This window comes from Crocodylus porosus, unplaced genomic scaffold (assembly GCF_001723895.1).
Source record: "Crocodylus porosus isolate Cpor-Errol unplaced genomic scaffold, CroPor_comp1, whole genome shotgun sequence".
NCBI classification, from domain to species: domain Eukaryota; kingdom Metazoa; phylum Chordata; order Crocodylia; family Crocodylidae; genus Crocodylus; species Crocodylus porosus.
Window position 1 is genome coordinate 52,988,260 of NW_017728886.1, and position 25,104 is coordinate 53,013,363.

A 25,104-nucleotide genomic window follows, 5' to 3' on the forward strand; every position below is an offset into this window, starting at 1 on the left:
GTATCTACTACTTTCTCCAGCTTAGTGTCATCTGCAAACTTGCTGAGGGGGCACACCTTCCTATCTTCCAGGTCACTGATGAAGATATTGAACGAAACTGGCTTCAGGACTGACTCCTGCAGCACTTCACTTGATACTGGCTGCCAGCTAAACTTTGACCCATTGATTACTATCCTCTGAGCCCAACAGTCCAGTCAGTTTTCTCTCCTTCTTACAGTCCATTTATCCAGCCCATACTTCCTTAGCTTGCTTGCAAGAATGTTGTGGGCGACTATCAAAAACCTTGTTAAAATCAAGGTATATCCACTGCTTTCCTTTCATCCACAGAGCCACTCATCTCATCATAGAAGGCAATCCAGTTGGCCAGGCATGATTTGTCCTTGATGAATCCATGCTTACAGTCTCTAATTGCCTTTTCCTCCAAGTGCATAGAAATTGATTCCTTGAGGACCTGCTCCATTTTTGCAGGGGATGAGGCGAAGTTGACTGGTCTGTAGTTCCCTGGATCTGCCTTCTTCCCTTTCTTAAAGATGGGCACTATATTTGAACTCCTGGGGCATGCAGGACCTGGGAGAACACATCTCCCATTGTTGTGCAAAATCAATGGTCAGGGCAATGGGTATTATTTCACCCAACAGAGTGGATCAGCTGTGCCAGGACACATTCCAGCACAGCTAATCCATTTCATTTGGTGACGTCTATTTCTAGCCTTATTGATACCACCTTTATTGCCATGGTAGCTTACCCCACAGTACAGCCTACTGGTATAGATAAGCCTTTCCCTTTAACAGGGAAGATTGATGAAAATAGCACTTGTGACCCAAACTACTTTATCCCCCTACTTAGGACTTGTGTAGACTCCTCTGACCTGTGTAAGGTCAAATGTGATAGTAATAGTCGTGTCTGCATGAAGGAGTAATTAGGGGAAATAGTTGAGAGCCTAATGAGTATTAGCAATGTTTCTGTCATATTTTGCATCAGGATTTCAGGAATGTACCATACCTTTTGGGATTTATTTATTTATTGTGGTCATCTTTTACTAGAGACCGCACACCAACAAATATGTTTTCCTGGTCACAGTGTTTTGGGAGTTTTTAGATTCAGTGAGTGATGATCTCCCTATACCAGGGCTGTCTCTTTATATATTCACTGTTGTCGAGCCACTTGACCAAAAGCAAACCAGTATATGTTATTTCCTCCTTCAGGGATGAGACGTCCATAGACTTGCCACCTGTGATTTGCATTATTACCATGCCCCCTTTCTTAATAAGTGAAAAGTTTTGAATATTATTTAATTTTTTTAATAAAATAATAATTGCTTCATTCTTCTGATCTAATTTGCATAAATTTAATTATGTGGAGCAAAGAATTTAATTGTTTTTTCACTGTTGCTACTTATTACCTTTTGAATTAGGGTTATCAGCCTGATAACTGATAGAATAAATACAGTCTTCCTTGGTAATATGTCTGTTGCACAGTCCAAAAATTTGCTGTGTTTATTATAAGCCTGCCATGTGCTGAATCCAAGTGACTGAAATATATGTGGATTGCCAATAAATACTCTTTTCCTGCCAGCCATGGAAACCACAGACTTTTATCAGTCTGTTTTTCCTCTGAAAATGATACAACTTTTAGCATTGTAGGAAGGACTGTTGTAAGCTAGTGTATTAACTGTTTACCGCAAATATTTTTGGAATCTGCTGCTGCTTAATTATATTGTTAATGTCCTTGGGTTTTTCATGGTTCAGTAGAGCATATTATGAGATTAAAAAACAGAGGGGGAATATTCTACTGTTCTCCTGGTGAGTCATCTCTTCTCTGTTGGAGAAACACATATCCATTGAGATTTTACAGTGCAAGAAGTGAACTTACGTCTCAATACATCTGCCTCAGCCCTCCTGCCCTAAGTGCCTCCACTTCATTGGTATGTTTTCATATTGATTTTCTTTTTTTACTTCAAACATTCAAAGCAGCCCTGCACATTTTATGTATGTCCAGAAATAAGAATCTCTGGCAATTTTCAGGCATTTGGCTATGTGTACATAGTATAATAGTGATTTAAGTGTCATAGACTATTGTTACCGTGTGTACACATCAGGCATGGGTCAATGGTGAGGGTGTTGACTTAGGAAACCCAGATTTATTTCCATGCTTTGTCTCAAACTTCCTGTGTGAGTATGGGCAAGTCACCTAATATGTATTAGTCTCTTTCTTTGAAGCATAAGATACCATATTTGGTTTTCATAGAGGCATTTGCCAAATGCAGTTGATAAACTGCAAATCCCTACAATTCTGTACCTCATGGTAACTTGTCTATGTCCCCATGCCTAGACATTAACATATGTGACTTCTAGGCCTCTAGTGAACTAATTTTTGAAGTCTAATGTCAATGCTGGAAAAGTACAAAGTAATAAAAAGGAAAGGATATTTAAATCAGTTAAAGATGCAAAGGAATTACTTTAAAAGCTAGAATGATATTCCTTTTAAATGAGTCACTTCTTGACTCAATGAGTGTGTTTGTAAGAGAATATTTGCTAAAGGTGAGAGTTGTCTGTATGGAATTATCTTTTGCACAAGGTGGTACAGGTCTCAGAGCTGGGTACCTTTTGCCAGCTGCCCTAACAATAATTACAAAGAAAATAATAGCATATAGTTCAGCTCATGACTTTTCCCTGTCCTCTTTCTCACTACATCTCAGTCTATGTTCTAGATTAGGGCCGTCCAACTTTTGAGCAGTTGGAGCCATACATCCCTGTGACTTCTCAAGGGTGGGCACCCCTCTGCAGTACTGCCTCCCCCCTGCCCCTGTAGGCATTTCTGCTGTGCCATGTCATACAGCACTGCACAAACTCCCCCATGCAGGACCTCAGACCTCCAGAGCCAGGAAGTGGAACCTGGAGATGGGAGGGGAGTCCAGTAGTAGGAAAGTGGGGTAAGTAGTATCTGGACCAGGAGCTCAGGGCCACAAGTTAACCTTTGTGGTCACATGTAGCCCATAGCCTGCCAGTTCTAGGTTCTTCTCAAGTCTGTCATGCTTATCTCTCCTATAACTAGGTGAGATGGCATGTGAGCTAGTTCTCTGAAAAAGTCAACAGAGCCGGCTCCACTCTCTCTCAGTAAGATGAAAGCATATTAGCAGGGTGCATTTTGCAAGTCCCACTACTGGAGTATGGTGGAGTCAGCAGCACTAGATCCTTTAATATAACATCAGTCTTGACTTGAGGTGGATCTGTAAAAGAGGATCTAAGGGTGCAGACAGAAGTGCAGCTCCCCACTGTAACTCAGAGCACTTTGCAGGAAGTGTTCTAAGTTGCAACAACCCCCTGGACCAAACTGAACTTCACTGTTGGTTCCAGGAGAGAGGGGAATCCAGCTGCTGGTTGCAAGCCTGCATCTGGTTTCCTATAGCAACAGCCCCTCCTCCCTGCCAGCCCACGCTGTTTTTGGAATGGGAGGGGGGAAAACGGAGTAGAGGAAGTATTTTTTTATGGGTTCTCCAGCCAGTGCTGGAGGGTGGGGTGGGTGAATCGGAACCCCCCACTTCCCTCCATTGGGAGGAGTTCCAATATATTTACCCCTCCCTCTAGGAGGAGCTGAAAAAATCCCAGATCAAACTCCCTCTGCTTCCTTTCCCAAAGCAGCGACAGACTGAAAGGCAGTGCAGATGCAAGTTACAGAAGATACTCTTTTGGAACTCCTTCATCTGAACCCTCAATGGAATTTCACCCCATCAGCCATTTTTTGAAGCAGTCTGTAGCTATGCACTTATTTGATCATGGCTATAAACCACTCTTTGTGGCCAAATTGGGAGAAAATTGTCACTTCTGTCTGTTCCCTTAAATATCTTTTCTCTTTCCATTTCTTTAAATCTTTGTAGAAACTTTCCTGAAGCAGTATTAATACTAGAAAAACAGGTTGTCATTATCTTGTGTGGAATGCCTCCAGAAAGCTTGTGTATTATGCCTCCCTTTCAACACGTGCAGTGGGATTTCTGCTAAACCTGTGCTTAGTCCTTTTGTGGAACTTGGGAAGAGTTAGATGGAAATGTAGAGGTAGCATGTGATATGGTTTTGCATACAAGGAGCAGTTGCATTTAACCTGAGTCACTTCTGATCCTGCTTGGAAATGGGATGCTTTCTGCCAATTCATAGAAAATGTACTCTGCTGTAGTGAAAAGTATCCACTGCTAGGAATAATATAGTAACCGCTTAACAATGCCCATCAACAGTTTGAGACAGGAAGTGAAGAACAGCATATTCACTTGAAACTGCAGTGAAAATGTAGCTTGTCAGTTTGAGAAATTAGGGACTGAAGATTTCTACATGCCGGGCAAACACTCAAACTCTTCTGAATAGTCCCTGTAGACCTCTATTTTTCACCACATACTAAAAAGTTGCATGCAGCTTTGCTCCTATGGAAGGAAGGGAAACAAACAGTGCCTTAACTTAACTGGTCAGGGTGTTGAGACACCTCAGCATTAGGAAATTTCTCTTTATTAGGCTTTGCCAAGAACATGTGTAGAACATAAAACAATTAAAAGTAAATCAGGATCAGAGCTCATTTATCCGGTTCATATTGCTTTTCTGCTTGAATGCTGAGGTGTCCCAAAGTCTCTGGTTTCCACAGCAAATAAAATGACTGTGTTTTCTTTTGTCCTGGCTCAGTACAAATATTTGCATATTGGGACATTTTCAGCTCTACAAGCCTATGCATCAACCATCTGCTTACAGAGGCCAACACCCTTTTGCTAGGAGACGGATACAGGGGAGGTTCCTGTTCCGTCAGTTTTCTAATTCCTACACTTCACTTTGCTGACGTTAAAGCCTAGGTTTGTTTGACCTCCCCTGTTCAGATTATAGCTGATAAATCAAGAAAGAAAATAGGTGTGGGTGTATGTGAAGTGGCAGTAAAAGCAGCTTTTACAATGTATCACATTTTATAGCAGAGCTGGAGTAGAGAAAGGCCACTGATACAGAATATGACCTCTTAGACATGGTTGTAATATATATGTACAGGAAACCCTTGCTATTTGTGGGTTCGGCATTTGCATATTTTTTCTTCATTCTGCCTGTCCAAAACAAGATGTGTATTATATTCTGAGGCATGTTGCATGTGAGAAAATACTGCAGGTGTGTGAATATAATTGAATTGTAGGTTGTATGCATGTATAAGCCTACATAATATAACAGATTACTTCTATTATGCTGAAATAAGATTGATTCAGTGTAAAGCAGTCTTTATTGCATGTATACACTGACACATACACACCCACTTCCTTTCAGGGCTTAGTTTTTCATGTGAAGAGAGAAGGTCAAATAATTTTTAACTCTTTATTGTCCACAAACTGAGGTCTCAGAACTAGGAAACTGAAGGAAAGGGATTATCTCCTATATTAAGACCAGGAAATGATGATTCAGAAATGCTCTTTATCTACAACCATACAAATGCAATCCGTAATTAGGAGACAGGTGTTTGTAGGGCAATAACCAGGAGAGGGGAAGGGACAAGAAACTCTTTTTTCCATCATTGCATCCTATTCATTTTAGGGTGGCATCAGGTGGGGAGGAAAAAGGGGAAGATTTTGCAAGTTATGTTTATCCTGGAAGAGGCTACCAGACTAAGATTAAAATGTACATTCCCTAGCAACAAAATATAAATCTGAGACTTCATCTTATATTATAGCAGGAAATCTTTTACTTGGAAAGGTAATCTAAAGAGAAATAAGGTATCAGAAGAGGAATAGCAACTGTTAATTTAAAGAAGGTATTAAGGTTACAAGGAGAGAAAATGTGCAGTGTTTCGAGCATGTAGTATTTTGTTTTTGGTTTGTTTGTTTTTTTAAAACATAGCTTCACCAAATGGACTGGATCTGAATCCTCATTATCATAAAGATCCTGAACTATTTTCTATTATGCCAGCAATTCCAGTTTGTAAATCTCTCTCTTTCCTTTTTCTAGTACAACTTGTAGATGTGCTTACAGTTTTCTAAACCATGTTAATTGATTCACATCACACTGTTTGAGTGAAATTTCAATTCAAATGAAGGGCTAATAGATGATCATATAGACTCAAGAGCCCCTTAACAGACCCAATTTACAGACTTTGTGTGTGGGATTTATGCACTTAGCATTTGCGGTTGGACGTAATTAGGAGGTGTTGATAAGCCTGTTTAAGCACTGACATGGTTGCAGACTTACTAATAGTTACCTAAATTGCTGTTCCAGAACCTGTAATGGATGTGTCCCAGGACAAGGGGGAGATTTGAACCCCGAAGGGTCAAAGAGGGACCCTGGGGGACAGCACACCCCAGAGAGAGGGAGGAGAAAGGAAGAATGAGCAAAAACAACTCACCGGCAGCACAAGGCGCAGTGGGACTGGAAGTGGCGGCGGGAACCGTGGCGGAGCAGAAAGAGGCGGCAGAGCCCGTGCGACTCATTAGCCGCGGTTCACTTAAAGGGGAAACAGCTGGGAGAGAGGGGGAGGAGAACCGACCCAGGAGTATAAGAAGGGGAAATAGGCGGACCGAAGGGGAGGAGAGGTGGCAAGAGGGTGGCGAGAGAAGAACCCTTGGGGCCACTAAGGCAGTAGAGGGAACAGGGGACGCTGCTCTGGGCTTACAAAAGGTATCCGAACTGTGCCCAGGGGGAGACGCTGCCGGCGGACCCGAGAAGACGCAGGTGTCCCGTCTGTATATAACCCTCAGGCCACGAGGGGAGCCGATGGGAGCGACCTTGTCAACTGGGACTTGAGGCCAACAGAAGTACGAAGCAAGAGGTATCCATATAAGAAGGCCAACTGAGACCTTCACACTTGCAACAGAGTACACAGACTGGAACCCTGTCGAGGGAGGGCTCCTTCATCGAGGAATGTAGAGGGCATACTTACGGGAGAAAATCCCCACCTGAGCTTGCATAGTAGCCCTTAAGGGGAAGAGAAGTTGGGTTTTAAGGGGATGGCACTGCGCTAGGCATGCCTGGGCAGAGATATAAGGACGGTTGTGAAGGGGTGTTGTAGTAAGGTCACTGTAGCCTCTTGGTGGACCTATTATTGTTATTATTATTATCATTGGTATCACTTCCATTATTGCTTTTAGTGTCGTTACTGGTGAGCGTCACAGCCAGAGGGAGCTAGGGCCCCTAAGCTCGCACGAGTCAGAAAAAGGTCTGGGTTTATTGGGCCCTCTTCCTAGGCCTGACTAAAATCAGGAGGGGCCCTACATCAAGTAAGGGTCGGTCGTTGGCAACCACAATAGCACACCGCTGAAGCTGGGATAGGGCGAGGTACAGGGGAGGTTGGAGCCTCGCGAAGAACATCACGCCTTGGCCGCGAGGAGGCAGCCAGGATCAGACAGTCGTACCCCTCCACCACTGAAATATTATTGAAGTTGTGGCAGGTGGGATAAGGAGGGGGAAGACTGCCTGAACCAGGAGATCGGTGACACCTCCCCTAAAGGATGGAGCGAAAGGTTACCACCAAGTCCTTGGGCTGGGCCGCATGGGATCGTATGATCGAGGCTCGGTGGGTGCAGGATGCAATTGACCTGAGTGTCAATGATGACCATCTCAGCCAATGTATTGGAGGTGGGAAGAGGGTATGGGGGATTGCCCCTTTTTTTCACAGACCAGTAGCCTGTGGGTGGCAGGGCTGCTTGGACAGGGGTGAGGGCTTAGTTAGGAAACTTATTTTTAGTCATGGCGAGGTATTGTTGGTACATTTGACTTTGTAAACATGTTACTTTGTGCCTGATTGCCTCTGTGTTGCAAAAACCCAACTGAGTTTCACTAATGGGGACTGATATTTGCAAAGCTTATCTGCCGAGTTCTTAAGGACTATTTTTCCTAAAAGCAAAGCTGTATGTACATGTTAATTAACACAGTTCAAACTGTCTAGTTCAGACTGCTTTAGTCTGCATTAATTTTAATGCAGTGAGGATTAGTTAATTCAGACTGGAGCCAATTTTAATTCTGACTACAGATGTCCAAATGTATATAGTGATGGCTATAGTCTGGATTAAACCTAGAAAAGTGTAAAGTCTCTATAAACGCCTCTACAGTCTAAGTTCCATGTACTGTAATATACTTATAGCAGAGATTCTTCCCCACCATGGGTTGCTATGCTAGTGATGCATCTGGGTTTTGGAAAAGGTTTGAATTTAAAAATATTTTTTAGGGCAAAGATTATGCATTGATAAGTTTTCTGTCACCTATCACACCAAAATCCTCCTTCCCTTGTAAACAGCCCCATTACATATAGTCACTGGTTTTTAATAGGAATTTAGTCACTACTTGTAAATAGATGAGAGAAAGATAAATTTAAATTCTGTCCCTGACTGAAATTAATGAGGCTTCAAGATTAATAGTGAAGATGGAATGTGGCCTAATGCTGATAAAGCCATGGGAAAGGAAGGAGAAAAGGAGGTAAAATCACAAATTTAATCAGATGTAGAACAAAAAATCCAGTGGGTTACAACATTTTCCAAGCACCCTTTTTGTTGTTGTTGTTGGAAATGTCAATTATTTTAGGCATTTCTGGGTTTCAGCATAAAAATAATCAGGCTTTTGAAAAACAATACTGTTGGATTGAATGGAAATGCAGCCTCCTTTTTTTTGTTTAGTAAATCATTCAGAAACTATCCACAACAATATATTTGTTACTGTATGTATTTGCCATACTGATTTGGAGAAATTCCTTGCAGTTTGGGGGTGTTTGTTAATTGTTTGCTTTGACTATTTGTAGCATGCACTTCGGCACCAATTCACCTAATATATTTCTTGTTCCCTACCTAGGTATCAATTATTTAATGTAAGAGCCTGATAAATAGCAAATGAGGAATAAGGCATTTCTAATACATTTTTCACTCCTAAATACTGTATTTGGAGTCTGTAGTCTTTCAGAATAGTTCTTTTCAAATAGTGGGCTTCTGGTCCATGACTTGGGCTTCATGACTTCAGACTATTTGTAGAATGGGATAGTCTTGAAATATGAATGCGAGTATCAAAACCTGACTGTTTATTATCCGTGTTAAAATGTATTAAATTTTCTGGATTTCTACATATATTCATGAATTCTTGATTGTTATCCCATTACTTGTGGATACTAAATAGCTAGAACAAATCAAAATGAATGAAACTTGGTGTTTGTTCATACATGTAATTGTATATTGACTTTCTAATTATTATGTCAGCCAGCTTTCCAGACCAGGTAATATATTCAAAGAGCAAGAAATTGTATTTCAGGGAGGACAGAGAAACATAAGACAAAACTCAGAGAGACTTCCTTGGACATAGAATCCTGTCTCCTGATATCACAGGTAACTAGTCATAAAACTTAGAAAGCTTTATCATGGGCTATTTGCCTACGCTCTTCCTACTGGGAAACTAACATCCTCAGTCCTCTGATTGTTAAGTACTTCCTTCTTCATATCGGGTTAACTTTATTTAGGCTAATTCATACCCACTTTTTTTCTCTACCAGCATTATCCTTTAACCTAAAATAGCTCTTTTTTTGCCCTCATTTTTCCACCCCTGATGGATTTATATGGAGCAGTCATTCCCTCTGTGCCATACTTTGGTAGGTTAAGCTAGCCAAGCTCTTTTAGTCTTGTTACATTAGAAGGCACTTTGTACATCTTTCTGAACAGGAGTGACCACAGCTCTAAACAATATTTCAGATGAGGTTTTAAGAGTACTACAATGGCATTCATACTTCCTTACTGTTGCTGGAAATCATCTGGTACATCGTAAGAATACCCTTGTCATTTTCATGTTGTTCATAGTCATCCTGCGATTGACTAATAGATTTATATATTTTTTTCTCTTTCATCGTTATTTCCAGCTGCTGAGCCCCCAAATTCTTGTTATTGGTCCTCAAGTGTACGACCCTGCACTTGCTACTATTGTTAACCCACTTCTAGTGTGCAAAATAACTGAATTAACAATTAATTTCAAATCTTAATAGCTGCATTTTACTACTTAAGTATCCAACCTTAGTGGTGACTGAATTCCTTGTTATAAATATTGGATTTGGATATCAAACCCCCAAAATATCAGGCTGGTCTACCTGCCAAAGAAAGTTTACAATATCCACAGCTAATGAATATTTTAAAGGTGAAATTGCCGTCTTTACCCATTCCATATATGTCTCAAAGGGAAATACCTACCCTGCTACTGTGTGTACTATATGCAGGCTATTGATTTCAGTGGAAGTTTATGGCTGACTGGAGAACAGTAGTTAAATATCAAAGGGTTAACGTTTCAATGAAATAATTTTGGGCTATATGCAGATCAAGGGCATTCTGATTTGTAATGCCAGCTATAGTCACTTTGAACATCAAGAATGGAGTTGACAATAGAATTCCACTTGCATTTGAAATTACTGCAGGTAGGATGAACATCTTTAAGTGCTTGTCCTATTATAAGCATAGTTGTAAGAAATCTATAAAAAGCTGAAAAAGGATACATCTTAATGGTTTTGATGTAGCATGCTAGGGGTTTTCTTCACTGCTAAAAAACTCTGGGGGGGTTTGGGGGGGGGCGGGATTTGCTACAGGGTAGTCAGTGCACATCAGTTATCCCAAAACAAAAGCACAGTGAAGACTAAATGCTTTTCTGTCTCTGTGAGGTACACTCAGGTGGTCAATCTCAAGGAGGAGGAAAGCTGATCTCAAACTGACACTAACTTTTCTCATCTTCACTGTGCTTTTACATTAAGACAGCTGATGTACATCAACTATGCCAGTGTGTGGCGGAGCACCTTGGGGGTGCTCACCACTTGAGGGCTCTCACAGGCTCCAAGGGGTGCCTGCTTTGGAGGAACAGCAGGGGAAACCTCCCCCAGGAACTATTTTAAGGGGGAAGGTGTGTGACAGGATACTGTTGGTTGGTGCCTGCCACTTTAAGAGCGGAGCCAAGCAGCCACAGGTGCTTGATTGTGGCGGCCATTTTAGATCTCTGGCTGTCCATATAAACAAGGCAGTTCATTGCTGGCAAGCCAGGTAGTAACATTGGCTGGCTGCAAGGCTCCAATAACATCCTGGAGGTAAGGGCAGGATCTGTAGGGGATGGTTTGGAGGCTCCTGGTCCTGGGCATGACCTAAAACTGCACTCTGCCAGAAGTGGGTGGCCTGGTGGGGCTCTCAGTGGTGTGGGAGCCCCCAGGAAATGCCAGGCCAGCTATCACCCCAGTGAAAGGTGGGTACAGGCGCCTTGACCCTGTGGCAGAAAGCCACCTTGTTTCTCCCCAAAATCTCTGCCCTGTGACTCTGTGATTAGATGGCTCAGCATGGAGGATTCACAACTCAGCCTGTCTCTTTAGGTAACCTGAGCTGGCTGCATTCCTGAGGGAGGGGGGAAACCTGTTCCCGCTGCCTACGTGACTTGCATCAACTACCTGGGTGGGGGGTTTCTACCTGGGGAGCTGGAATCTGCCTCGTAACAGGTGATGTATTTCAAATTGGTTGGCTGACTTCCACTGGACCAGGTGAATGAGGTCACAGGGGCTATATAGGTTGGTGGGGGGAGGAGGCTCTCTCTCTTTGGCCATGATGTGAAGCAGCAGCAAAGCAGGGGAGACAGAGAAGCCTTACCATCTGGACCTAGATCTCTCTCACCCCAAGACTCCAGAGGGGAAACTGGAGAACTCTAGAAGATGCTTGTGAGTAAGCTGCTCAATTGGATTAGATATTTAGCTGGCAGTTACACAGATGCGTAATCAAAAGCCTACCTCAGCCACACTGTTTGCTCTCTAGGATTTCTAAGATATTGCTCAACCCTGTACACTAGTTTACCCTACCCCCTGTAATCAATAAAGTTCTCCTTTTTGACTGGTGTGGGAGACTTATTGAGGGGTGGGTCTAAATTATGCCTAAGAGACCCCTTAGGTCTGCGGACTAGGGGAGACTTTACTTTTTGCCCCCTTGACTTGGAGAAGTGCCCCAAGTGCCTGTACTGGGTTGAGTACAGTATTAGGCCTGTGTATCCCCAAGGACACAGGGCCGAGACAGTCCCTTCTCGGGGTGGTGGCGGCTACGTTTCCCCCAGACTAGCGAGTGTGCTCCGGGAGAGGGGTCAGCCAAGCATAAGGCGCCCCTAGGGAGGCATTTGGAGTCTGGAAGGTGGTCAGGCGCAGGGAGGTGGGCGGCTCAACGCAGGAGTGCCCCCTACTGGCCCACCACAGACCCTAGCCCTCACCTTTGGGTGGGTCTTATAACATCAGAGGTAGTTGGGCCAGGCATGGCAATAGCCACCTGAGCCCTGTGGGGTGCACGACCCTGAAAAGGAAGAGTTGGGGCCGGGCATGGCTGCAGCCACCTGAGCCCATTGGGAAGGGAAGCCACATGGCCCCAAGTGAGGGGGTGTTGTGGGGCCCCAGTGAGGGGAGTAGGCCTAGGTATGTCTCCAGACACCTGAGGCTGTAGTTTGGGCCAGAAGCCAAGTAAGGAGTCTCAGCCCAAGAGATAGGGGGGAGTCCTGACCCCGGTAAGTCCTCCACCACTGGGGGTCGAAAGCAAGACCTATAGTGGAGCACAATGACATGCTGCTCCAGGAGGGGAGTGAAAGTCCCCGTGAGAGCCCGGAGTACCAGTCATAGTGTGGGATAAGAATGCCTCAGTGAAGGGTAGTCCCAGAAGGGGGGTGGAGATGAGGAGCCCCAGTGGGGGGAAGGAGAACCACAGGGCTGAGTGCCCAGTATGTTTATGTATAGAGTTGCCCCTGGAAGGGTCCAGAGCAAGCTTGGACACGGTTGGGTAATTGGCTACCCAGTGAGGGTTGCAGGAGAGGCCGAAAAGATGGTACATCTGCCATGCAAGGTATGAACTAGCTAAGCCTATGGCCCAAGGGGCCTACTCCAAGAAGGAGCAAGGTAGCATAAGTTGTCGATGCATGAAACAGACCCAGTGAGAGGGGGTGGAGTGTGAGAGGCCCTCGTGAGAAGAGGGTGGTATGAATATGAGTGTCTGAGGCCTGACAATAAGCTTGGTCCGGCAGCAAGCCAGGAGCACTGTATCATCTGGATGCCATCTGTGAGGCTTGGGCTGTGGTGTGTGGGAGGAATGGACCCACAGATAGCACCCCCTGGCATTGGGGCAAGAATGGGAAGCCTCCCACCTTAATTAATATTGTAATCAATAAACAACAAGGCATGGCAGGAGAGACAGGTGGGTGGCATGCCCAAAAGCAAATGGGAAAACTAGCACTGTGGCTAGTCAGGGAGCCCCACTTCACCTCACAGTATAAGAGATGTGTCTTTTTTAGGAATTAAAATGAGCACTTGGTTTTCATAATATTAATTAGCTTTTAATAGTACAAGTTGATGAAATCCCTTTTTTGAGAATTATGCCTGCTTTTGGAATATTGGCCATGATTTTTCCATTCACTTAACATGATTTGTATTTCTAAACTGGTGGCTAAGTGCCTTAGACAAAGGAAGATGCCATTAAAGACTTGTTTATAAAATCAAAATAAATAATGTGTGATCTTCAATGGAGTTTTGTCTAAGTCACATGTGTATGATATCAACATCAGGTTTTGTGTTTTTTTTTTTCCTTTTATAATGATGTAATACTACTCTGGATAGGCATTATGCTGGAACATTATGCTAGTTGTGAAATCTTCCTTTGGAGATTTTTTACTAAGAGGCAGGATGGGTGCCCTTCTCAATGGGCAATGAATCTTTATCTGGTTGGCCTTGTAGCCTATGGAGGTAGCTTCTAGGTAGTGGTCTACGGTCTTATAACTAACTGTGCATAGCAATCCCAGTAGTTATGATTTTTGACTGCAACTGTTACAACCTGAGAAAAAGTTTGAGCAACTGGTGAAAGTACACATGAGTGGGTCACTGTTGGAATATGAGACTGACCAAAGCTTTTGGAAAAAGCCTGACCTCAAAACGCTGGTACCAATGGCACAGCTAGTGAAGCAACCCAATTACATAAAGCACAGGCACTGATTCCGTGAGTGCTCAGGATCCATGAGTCATTTTAGTTTTATGCGATGCATGTTTGATCTATTATGTTAAAAATTTTGCCCTAAAACTAAGCTTTTACAAGCTTGTACCAGTAAGCAGCAGAAGCACATGACATTGGCTGCACAGGAAGGTGAAATTAAACCAGTGCACCGTGATTCATGGTGAGGTAGTTTATGTGAGTAGGGCAGAAGTAGGGCCAAAGCACCCACCGGAAAAACCAAAGTTGGCACCTATGACATCAAGGGTACCCAAGGTGGTTGACTGTTGTGCGCTAATCATTGAGAAGAGGTTATTGCAGGGCTTTATTGCCTCATTCAGACTGCATTGCCTTAGGATCCTTCAACAGCCATGGACTGCCCTTTTGATTCTGCTGGATCTCTTATTTTAGTCAACTACCAGATTAATGTGATGAAATGTAGCAGGGGCAGTACCTGCACAAAAACTATTTCACATGCAGTGAATGCTGCAACTTCTAGCATTGGTGAGAAGTCCAATAGCAATTGGTGAGCAACAGTGACGGGCATAGTGTTGTTGTTGGTGGTCATAGCTGACCACAGATGCTTATTATGTCTAGGCTTGTGCTATCATCTACTTGACTTGACAATCCCAACTGAGGCAACATTATCCTCAACTACAAGGGACTCACAACTGTGACAATAAAGGAACTCACAACATTCTAATAAGGAAGGTATCTGTATACCTTGTTAAATCCATGAGGTTACAGTCTTATGATCAATGCTGTCATATTCACAAATGATGTCGTATCAGCTTTTGTATTAGGAAAGGAAATAATGTTCCTTTGTGCAAAAACTCTTAAAATAGCTATTAGAGCAGACTGGAAGATGATTATTCCGTTTATGGCAACTTTTGAGTTTCTGAAAACTCTTTCACAAATTCAGAATTGTGCTGAGATGTCCTATTGTAAGTTCTGTGGTGTTTCCACATGCTAAATAGGATACTGGCTAGGGGTGTGGGAGATCCAGGTTCAACTCCCTGGTCCCTTTAATTGCGTGGTTCTAATTTGCAAATCACTCCGAGATGGGTAGAATAGGGACATAGACCTGTTTTCCCCCATCCAAGTCCAGTGTCAGTGTGTATTTGAAAAATATTTTTCACCACATATGCTCTTACTGTCTTTAATGGTTCCATCAAGTTTAGAATATTAGGTTCAAGAAAGCTTTGTTCTCTGTAATTAATTTAATTAATAAGTATTAAAGTATTGCTTTTCCAGTCACTGCTATAGTCAAAGTCATTGTGATTTGACAGACGCCTGCCTGGGACAGTTTAGTCAGGGATGATTCTGTCTTAAGCAGGGGGCTGTACTAGATGACCTCATGAGGTGCCTACCAGCCTTACTTTCCCATGATCCTATAATTATGGGGCCTTCTTTTTTGTTGTTTTATTAAAATTCAGAGTTTTCCACTGAAACTGCTATGGAAATAAAATTTATTTTTAAATGTTGCTGAATTTTCAGCAGGCGAAAAATACCTATTGTAACCAATTGTGACACTTGAAATTGACAGCAAAGTTGCATCATTTCAGACTCTCGGCTGCCTATGTGCTTGGAGGTTGTGGGGGTGGCATTTTAGTTTGAGTGGTTCCTGGACAGCCACTCTAATTAAAATGGATTCCCTTCACTTGTAATAAACCCCTCCACCTCCTCCACATTTCAAAATGGCTTGGGGTGGGAGCGTGGGGGTGCTTTAACAAAAGATTATTTATTCAATGAAGTTTAGTTAAAGTACCCTGTGGCCATTTTGAAATGTGTGGGGTAATAATACATGTGACTGTGAGGTGACAGTGGAGCATTCTAATTAGAGTATGGAGCAGACTCAGTTAATCTGCTGGAGTCTGTTCTGACGCATTCTAACTAGAACATGAAACAGCATGTCTACAGGCATCCTAATATTTTGGCAGCACTCTGGGTTCCTACATACATAAAATAAAAACAACTCAATAGTGTGCAGAGTATCAAGCTTTTTTATTTGGTTTCAGCATATTCCTACATGTAAAAATATCATTTAGGTGATTATGAAGATTAATGCACTATTAATGGCTTATGGAAGAAATCAAATTCTTTTTTAAGCATATTGCTAACTTTTCTCCAAGTCTCTCTTTCTAACACTGTTATAATGCTAATATATGTCTTATACAAATTTTACTTCCCTATAAAGTTATAACAAAGAATAACACAACTACTTCATGATAAATAAATGTATGTAAATACATGCTGTAAAATAACATGCTCTAGGAGAGTGCCTTCATTTGTTCTCATATGTACATATTTAGGCACCATCATAGAAAATAGCAAGGGGTAAGCCTATTGTCACAGGGACCCTTGCCTTGTTACTGGAAAGTAGTGTGGTCCGTTTAAGGAGAGGACCTTTGTAGCAACCACCAAAGTAGAGTTTAATGAAGGACCCTATGGGCAAGTCAGCTGACAAGGAAGCCACCTGACCTGCAGGGTCAATAGGCAATATAAGAGTCCAGAGCTGGAGAGGGTGCTATCAGAAAGACTGGTTGGGTGCTGTTCACCTTGAAGGCTATAAGCTACCAGGGATGGAGCCTGGTACATAAAGGAGCAGAGTGGAGCGATTGCCTGCAACAAAAATATGCAGCCTGAAGAGTACGACTTGTGTTAGCCAATTGGCTAACCCGTGATTTATTTATTTATTTATTTCCAAAGTTTAATTAGTGCCTAAGGGGCATGTGACTACCTCGAGCTCTGCCAAGGGCAGCTAGGGGTCTGGGAGCAAGGCCAGAGCCCATAGAGGGGCAGAACTTGGGGCCAGAAGAGCCAGAGCAAGGTGGAGACAGGGCCAGGGGACAGACAGAGAGAGTTTGGGGTGGTTCAGTGCCAGAGGATGGTGGAGACCCCAAAGAGCCTGGATTGGTATGGCTGGGACCAAGGAGCTTGGCCTGGTGTGGTGGGCCAAGGCAGCAAGGGACCAGCTACAGCATAGAAGTGAAGCCAGGAAAACTGCAGACTCAACAGGGGAGTAAAAGCCTGAAGTGGCCTGGTGGCTTTGTGAACAAGTGTCCCACTGGATGTGATAAGTGAGACATGGGCCTGACTGTGGGGGCAGCTGGTGCACATGACTTAAACTTGTAAGGCAAGCCAGGCCAGGAGAGTTCCTCATGGGAGAAGAGAGAAAGCACCACAGGCATCACCCATGACAGCTCATCAAGACTCCCTATGTGGCCCTTGGGCCCAAATAATTGCTTATCCCTGGCCTAGCAGGGAAGAGGCAGTCTGTAGGGGGCATCACAATGGTCCTCAGGTGCGTACCTGTTACATCTATAATGGACACTGTGTTTTGTACCAGATCATACATATAGTTTGCTGTGTTCTTAGTGTTGTCATAGGATAAATCATTTATTAGCTTGCTTTGGTGAATGATATACAAGCGTAGCAGAAATACTGCCAGTGTAAACTGGCTTTCCTCACTCACCTTGATACACTTGCACCATCTAGATATCTGCTCTTATGTATCTTTATGCCACAATGGTCCCCTGAGAATTTTAAGGGAGACTGTTCATCCTATCTACCCTGCTGCATCTGCAATTGTATTCCAGACAACCTGAGGAGACTGTCACGAGCAATTGTGGCATTGCCAGTGAATTTGGTCTATCATTCAAATCCTGCTAAAGGGGTCAGCACTGAGGCATGCCTACTTTGTCCCAATGCAAAGAAGTAGTTGGCTCCCAGGACTGAAGCTGAGGATTTCTTCTTCTTTTCACCCCATTCTCTCATTGTATCTTTTTCAAGGCTAAGCTCCTTTACCTAGGTTTTGCTGAGATTTTCATGAATGCACTTTCAACTCATGGTCCTATCTTAAAACCCAAGCTTTTCTCAAACTTGCAATAAACAAATTTTTCCCTTTCCTCTCCCGCCTCCTCTCATCTGATCCTGTCAGCAGTCTCTCTTCTATAGCAAGAAAAGAGGGAGTAAACCTGAGTTCTCCTAAGGACCTGTGTGGTGTATGAAATGGGGCCTACCAAATACATGATTGCTAATTACATGATTTCCATGAAATCTCCCTTGAAATAGCTGGTTCCCTGTGCTTTTTCATGGAGAACCAGCTATGTTCAAAAAGCCAGCAAAGAGCTAGCAAAAATGTTGTCTCCTAGAACGGCAGGGGGAAGCGGATGGGAGCAAAGAGGGAAGGAAAAAAAAGGCAGGCTGCCCATCTTCTGAAATGGGGCCGGGATGACAGCCGGAGCTGGGTATGGAACTATTTACTTGCTACACTTAAACTGTTTGTGTACTCAGTAATTATTGTCCTCTGCCCCTTGAAGAGGGTGATAATTACTGAATTAACAAGCCAGGCAGCTCCAGCTAGGGCTTTCCATCAATGCCTGGGAGTGGCAGGTCTTGCAGCTCCCCTCACCCAGTCAGAAGCATGGGGGACACCAGTTTGCTCCACCTTCAAAATGGGTGCCCCAGATGTGATACGGCCCTGAAACCGATGGCCCTGGCTGTGTTACAGCCATGTAATTGGGTTCCGAGGCCCGTGAATTTGAGAGGTCCCTATGTATGAAATAAAAATGGGATCTCAGCTGAGACCATTCACTTATATGGACTATCAAACAGACATGAGGTGGAATTGGTTATGGTTTTGTCCAGAAATTATAGCTGATTTAATGGGGCAGGATCTGAACCATTTGCAAGTCTTAGTACCTTACTGCCATACCCTTCAATTCTCTCCAAGCAGCTAATTGAAAATGTAGGTAGGTAGGTAGTACTCATTTGTCCTAAATTTGTAATATAATATACTTTCACAAGAGTCATGCAGTCTTTGAAAATAGATCCTTTTTTATATGAAATTCTGTATGCTGTAACTGCTTGGTAATGTATTGGAAACCTTCGCACAGACAAAGCTGCTAATGAATACATTTCAAAATCCTCGTTGTGTTTTATCTCGTAGAGGCTATGATGTTTTTCAACTGCTGTTAATTATAGTTCAGTTTGAATAAGACGGAGTGCTTTCTTCATGTTCTCTATCACTGGAAGAAGAAAAATATCTATTGTAAAATATTTTAAGTACACTTCTAACCTAAAATAAGATCCAAGTAAACCTCAATTTATTACTAATCTGGTTTGTAGGACTATTACTTAATGCAATGTTATTAATTATATGTGAGTCCCATTCATTGTGAGATTTCTGGTGTCATTTACTGAAACAGATTATGTAAATTTTTCTTGGATTGTCATTGGTAATTTAAAAGAACTTTGAAAAGCACCACTTCACCTGCTTTTGGCCCTTCCTCTTTTAAAACTGTTTCTCAACAACTTGTAATCAAGAACCAAGTTAAAAGTCAGTGCTTTTCAACTCATCAAACATCACATTTGGAGTGGGAAAAATCTCCACTGTCAAAGGTTATAACATAATAGAGACGTAAGGTCAACTTGAAAAGTCACATTTCTGGGCATGGAGAGACTATTGCTTTCTTACTGCTTTGAAGGGGAAGATGGGACTTGCCACTAGTAAAAAGATCTTAGCTGATCTGCTTTAATTGTTTTGCCAATCCTGCAGTGAGTAAATCTAATCTCTGGATAAAGCAGTGGTAAATTATTGTGACTTAGCTTTCACTTAATGCAGGATAAAGCAGACAGAAAAAACAGTTAATGAATATTCATCAGAACCATGGTAAATCCCTCCTGCCCTCCCCTGGCCTTTTTAAAGAGGCATAGTTGTTGTATCTGTCCATGTATAAACATGTGAATCTTAATATCTCAGTAACTCTGAATGAAAAGTTGGAAGACAAAAAATAGTTCTTTCTCTCTCTTCTCCCACCCCCACTCCCTAGGGTAGTTAGCTCTGTGTATGGGAAGCCCATTGTTTAGTAGTTTTTACTTTCCCTCTGTATAATCATCTAAAGCCTAATCCTGTGGTTTCTTATGTGCATGCTTAACTGGTCCCAAATGAATGGGGTGAATTATGTGCTTACATGCTTTGTTATATCAGAACAGTGTTTGACATTTTGCTAGGGCAAGTGCCTAAACTGTAGTTTCTTGTAGCCCTTTATAAACACTTTAAATGGTTTTGGGGTAGGAATATGAAGGGCAATGAAGCCCTATCTGATCCTAGAGCATAAACTACTGGGATGGATTAAAATGAATGACAATGTGAAATGTAAAGTCACACAAAATGAGGACACATACAGAATGGTATGTCTTGAGGTTCATACGTGTAGAGTCGATTAGAGTATCTTCCAGTGATATCAGCTCTTACTGTGAGAGATGGGTCTGAAAAAATAAGCACATTAAACTAATTATTCTAATTCATTCTTGGAAACAGCATCTTCAGTATGTATTGCTTGTGACCTAGGAGACCAAATCAACTTAACATTTTTGAGGTATTCTAATTTAGAGAATGACATAATTACTCCCCCCCCCCGCCCCTTTCTTATTCTTGCATTAAAACATACCAAACAATGAATGGTCAATACTTATTATTTTCATTAAACACTTGCTATTAAAAATAGTATATTTTATATTCACTTGCCTGCATATACTAGGCCTTGTTTAAAGGAAAATATCCAGAGATATACGGACTGAGACTATCTCAAGAGTGAGGCCATTCTGACTAAATATACAGTGCTACAATTATGAAGACATTTAGTAAGATATTGTATAATGTACCTGAAGCTTCTAGAGATAAAACTCATTTACTACTTTGATTCCCCAACCTTTTCATTGATTCCTCTCCTTCCCTTTCCAACGTTTTTTATTTATGTAATTTGGGTACGTGTATGATGTCCATTACTGTAGCATCTGCAAGATTCAAATAGTAACCTTGGGGTTACGCCAGATGAGAGAGCCAATATTTTTAACAGTTTCTTTGCCTCTGTTTTCTTGAACAGCGACCGGGACATTCCTCCTACCAGAGGTAGGGACAATCTTGGGGATAGCTCTGTCAGGGCTTGGGTCAGCGCAGATGTAGTTATGGATCTTCTGGAAGGGCTGGACATTTTTAAATCTGCAGATCCTGATGCCCTCCACCCAAAGGTGTTGAGGGAGCTGGCAGGGGTCATCGTGGAGCCCTTGGCCAGGCTGTATGAGCACTCGTGGTCATCTGGCCAGGTGCCGAAGGATTGGAAACTAGCTAATATGGTCCCCATTTTTAAGAAAGGGAGGACCCAAGTAACTCTAGGCCCGTAAGCCTCACCTCGGTCTTTGGGAAGATCTTGGAGAGAATCATCTGCGGGGGGCCAGCGGGGGAGATCATGCTCAGGGGCAATCAGCATGGGTTCATCAAAGGCAGGTCCTGCCTGACCAACCTGATTGCCTTTTATGGCCAGGTAACTAAATCCTTGGATGATGGTGTCACTGTGGACATTAGTATTTTTAGACTTTAAGAAGGCCTTTGGCACTGTCTCTTACTCCATTCTCATTAATAAATTAAGCGACTGTGGCATTGATGCCTACACAGTTGGATGGGGAAAAAACTGGCTGATGGGGCGCACTCAGTAGTGGTGGATGGGTTGTACTCAACCTGGTGAGATGTGAGCAGTGGGGTCCCCCAGGGCTCGGTCCTCAGGCCCGCACTGTTTAACATCTTCATCAGCGACTTGGAAGAGGGGGTTGAAAGCACATTGTCCAAGTTTGCTGATGACATTAAGATGTGGGGCGAGGTGGGCTCACTTGAAGAGAGAGAGAGAGGCTGCAACTAGATTTAGACAGACTACAAAAGTGGGCAGACAAGAATAGGATGGGGTTCAATGTAAATCAATGCAGGGTGCTGCACCTTGGGAGAAGGAATCCACAGCATACATACAGGCTGGGGAGTTCCCCTCTTGAAGGCACAAGAGGTGGAATGGGATCTTGGAGTCATTATTGACTCCAAGATGAACATGAGCTGCCAATGCCAGACCACAGCCAGCAAAGCCAGCCATACCTTGTCATGTATTCAAAGATGCATCTCAAGCTGGTACAGAGAGATGATATTCCCTCTGTATGCGACATTGGTCAGGCCGCAATTGGAGTACTGTGTCCAGTACTGGGTCTTGTGAACCCAGCATTCATTCCTGCCTGTGGCAGGAAGTCAGGCTACATGATCTGTTCAGGTCCCTCCTGAATTTAGCTATTATGATACTATAATCTAAGTACCTGTCAGTCTTGAATATATTTAATCTCAAACCCTGCAGGGGTTGGATATAAAGATGGAAGCCCAGATGTTGAGGTGTGTAACTTCCAGTAGATCCATAGGAACTAGACACCTCAATACCTTTGAGAACCCAGGCCTAATATCAAGATCCAGAAAGGCAACTTAGGAGCCTAAAATGGGGGTTAGGTAGTATTTTGGTGTCTAAGTCTCAAAGTGATCCATAAATCCCCTTTTCTTGCAGCATCAGAAACCATTAAGTGCTGACACCTTTGGTCCTGACACTTCCTTAGGTCTCTAAATTTGGACTTCCACGAGTGTGTGGAAGCACCCTGGTTTTAGCAGAGGCATCCTACTCCCATCTACCTGGAGGCTAAGGTGGCTAGCTCCATTAAAAGCTAGATAGAAGATCACAGTTCTGCTCTAGTCTTCAGAGCTGTTAACCTGATATGTATGTTCTGAACCTGATCAATGCATGTCTTGAACATTAAGTCCAACACAAAGCACAGCAACCACAGTTGCTTTCACACAGTAGGAGAAAGTGGGGCTGCTAATCCATTTTTTATGAAATAAATGAGTGGTTAGGTCACTCCAGGATGTGGCAGAGTGGGTGTGCTTCATATCCATGGCCTCCCTCTTAGGAGGGTGATATAATCACTAAGCTACAGTGGTATGTGTGGGGGTACCATCTATCTGAAATTAGGCCACTGTGGGCATATCTACACAGGCACACTTACTGTGCAGTAATTTAGGTTACTGTGCAGTAACCAAAAATTACTGTGTAGTACAGGCACATGTCTACACATGCATGCCCATACTGCACAACAACTATGGTGATTTACACTGACTTGGCCATGAATTTGATACCTGCATGATGCAGGTATCAAATTTATGGCTGATTAGTTACTGCACAATAACACACGTGTAGATGCCTTACTGTGCAGTAACTCTGTGTTAGTGCACTTTTAACAGCTGCATACATAGATGCCAGTGTAAGCTGATACCCGTGGGAGGAATTTCCTTTTATAACACAATAATGAGGTTTCATTTTCAAGAAGCAAATATTTATTGCACGTACCCACAAACATGATTCGAGGTACATATTGTCCATCAGGTGACAAGTTCTTATCTGTGGTTTCATGCTGGCAGGAAAATTAAAAGTAAGTTATTAAAATATTCCAGGGCACTATGTACATACAGGTAGCATCTATGAGTAAAAAATTATGTCAGCATATGAAACCAAAGTAGGCAACAAATGTAAGAAAGCTGCTTGAAATGTGCAAAGCATAAAAGATCATTCATACCATGAGGTTCAGCATAATGAAGTTATTTTGAGCCATTTCTTGTATCTCATCACTTTCAGCAAAAGCTGCCTTGAGTCCTGGAAGAAAATGTGATAATTAACAGTGTTGAAGTGATGCTGTAGGGTATGATGGTTGAGGCAATGTGCAAAAAGCAAAAGTTTTTTGTGTGGGTGATATCTTTAATGGACCAGCTGCATGTTGGGATATATTTAGACAAGCTTTTGGGTGCCTGAGGAGACTGGAGGAAGGGTACCATGATACCTTACAAACCTTGTCTAAATCTATCCCAATCATGCAGTTGGTCAAATAAAAAACATCGCCTACAAACACTTGTGTACTTTAACAGCTGTTTTCAGTCACTGTCCTTCCTTCCTTATGGAAACATTATTGTACATGAGACTGATAATATTGTTCATGATTTGCTGTCTCTTCCTGAGGAGATGGTGCATAGGTCTGTTGCTACTTTTTGTTTTTGTTCAATGTAGGCACAGTCTTCCAGCTACAAAAATGGAAGCTTGCTTCTGTTATTTATGAAGTCTTTCATTTCAGTGAGTATCATGTCACAGTCTGACAAAAGTTCATTATTCATGGTAAATTCTTCTTCTAAATCAGTTTCAGCAGTCATGCCCTAGTTTCCTTCTCTGGTTACCCATTTAGGAGGCCTGAACAATATTAAATCTGTTCAATGAGTCAGTAGTAAATTTATGCATCTCTCTATAGATTGTCTAGTGCTTCATCAGCCTCAGCATAACTGCTGAAAAATATTTGTCTTGTTTGTTGCAAAAGCTCACTGTAGAGTTTGTAAAAAAAAAAAATAATAATAATAGTAATTAGTTCTTAAAGCAGCCTATTTTTATTACTTACTTACTTAATATATTACCCGAAGAACACATCTGAGAGAGCAATTCATTATCACAGCTAACTACAGTGGAATAGCTATGTTAGGCTATAGATATTGGCAGATATGTTTAAACATGTTCAGATATGCCAATATCTATAGTGCATACAAATGTAATTAAGGTTAGGTCAATCTAAATGCTCAGTCGTGCAGGCATTTTCAAGGCTTAAATCACCCAAAACTAAGGGCTGCAGTATTCCTACCCCTGACCCTGGACTGGGCTATTTTTTACCCTCCCCCAGACCAGCCAGCCCCACCAATTCCTCCAGCCCTTCCTACCACCCCAAGTTACTTACCTTGGGCTGCTCATGCTGCTCTAAGCAATGGTGAATGGCTGCACACTGATCCCAGCTTAAAGTAAGCCAACTAAATCTAAACTGGATGTGGTAAATGCTTGTACATACCCTATCTTGACATTAATTTAACAGTCTGAGAATTGAAATTACCTTGACAGTATTGACAGTCCTCCAAATGATGAATGACCATGAGCGGCTTGTTACTTTGATGACAATAATAATAAAAAAGCTTTAATTAGATCATCTCATGAGTATTCAAGTGCCTCAAATTTTGTTAAAAAATCAGAGTATACAAATACTGCATCTTGCATTACATCATACTAGTAACTGGACTGAGGTATTAGGAAGAACTGAAGACACTTCTAAGCATCGTATGACTCCCTCAAAAAAAACTTGAAGGTGGTGCAGGGTCACTTGGAAGAACTGGATGCCTTTAAGTTGGCAGGCCCGGATGAGCTCCATCCGAGGGTACTGAAGGCACTGGCCGACATCATTGCAGAGCCACTGGCGGGAATATTTGAACGCTCGTGGCG

The 25,104-nt window shown here is 42.5% G+C and overlaps 1 protein-coding gene across 2 annotated transcripts in view; it reads right to left on the reverse strand.

Moving 5' to 3' along the window:
• Nucleotides 1-15,927: 15,927 nt before the first annotated feature.
• Nucleotides 15,928-25,104, reverse strand: part of AGR3 (anterior gradient 3, protein disulphide isomerase family member) — a 19,433-nt gene continuing 10,256 nt past the window's right edge. For both annotated transcript variants that reach the window (XM_019534216.1, XM_019534227.1), the window contains 5 exons: nt 24,722-24,774; nt 23,378-23,454; nt 23,152-23,215; nt 20,132-20,215; nt 15,928-18,972 (listed from right to left, as the gene is read on the reverse strand). In XM_019534216.1, coding sequence (XP_019389761.1) covers nt 18,923-18,972; nt 20,132-20,215; nt 23,152-23,215; nt 23,378-23,454; nt 24,722-24,774 — 328 coding nt within the window. In that variant the 3' untranslated portion in view covers nt 15,928-18,922. The remainder of the gene's footprint in view (nt 18,973-20,131; nt 20,216-23,151; nt 23,216-23,377; nt 23,455-24,721; nt 24,775-25,104) is intronic.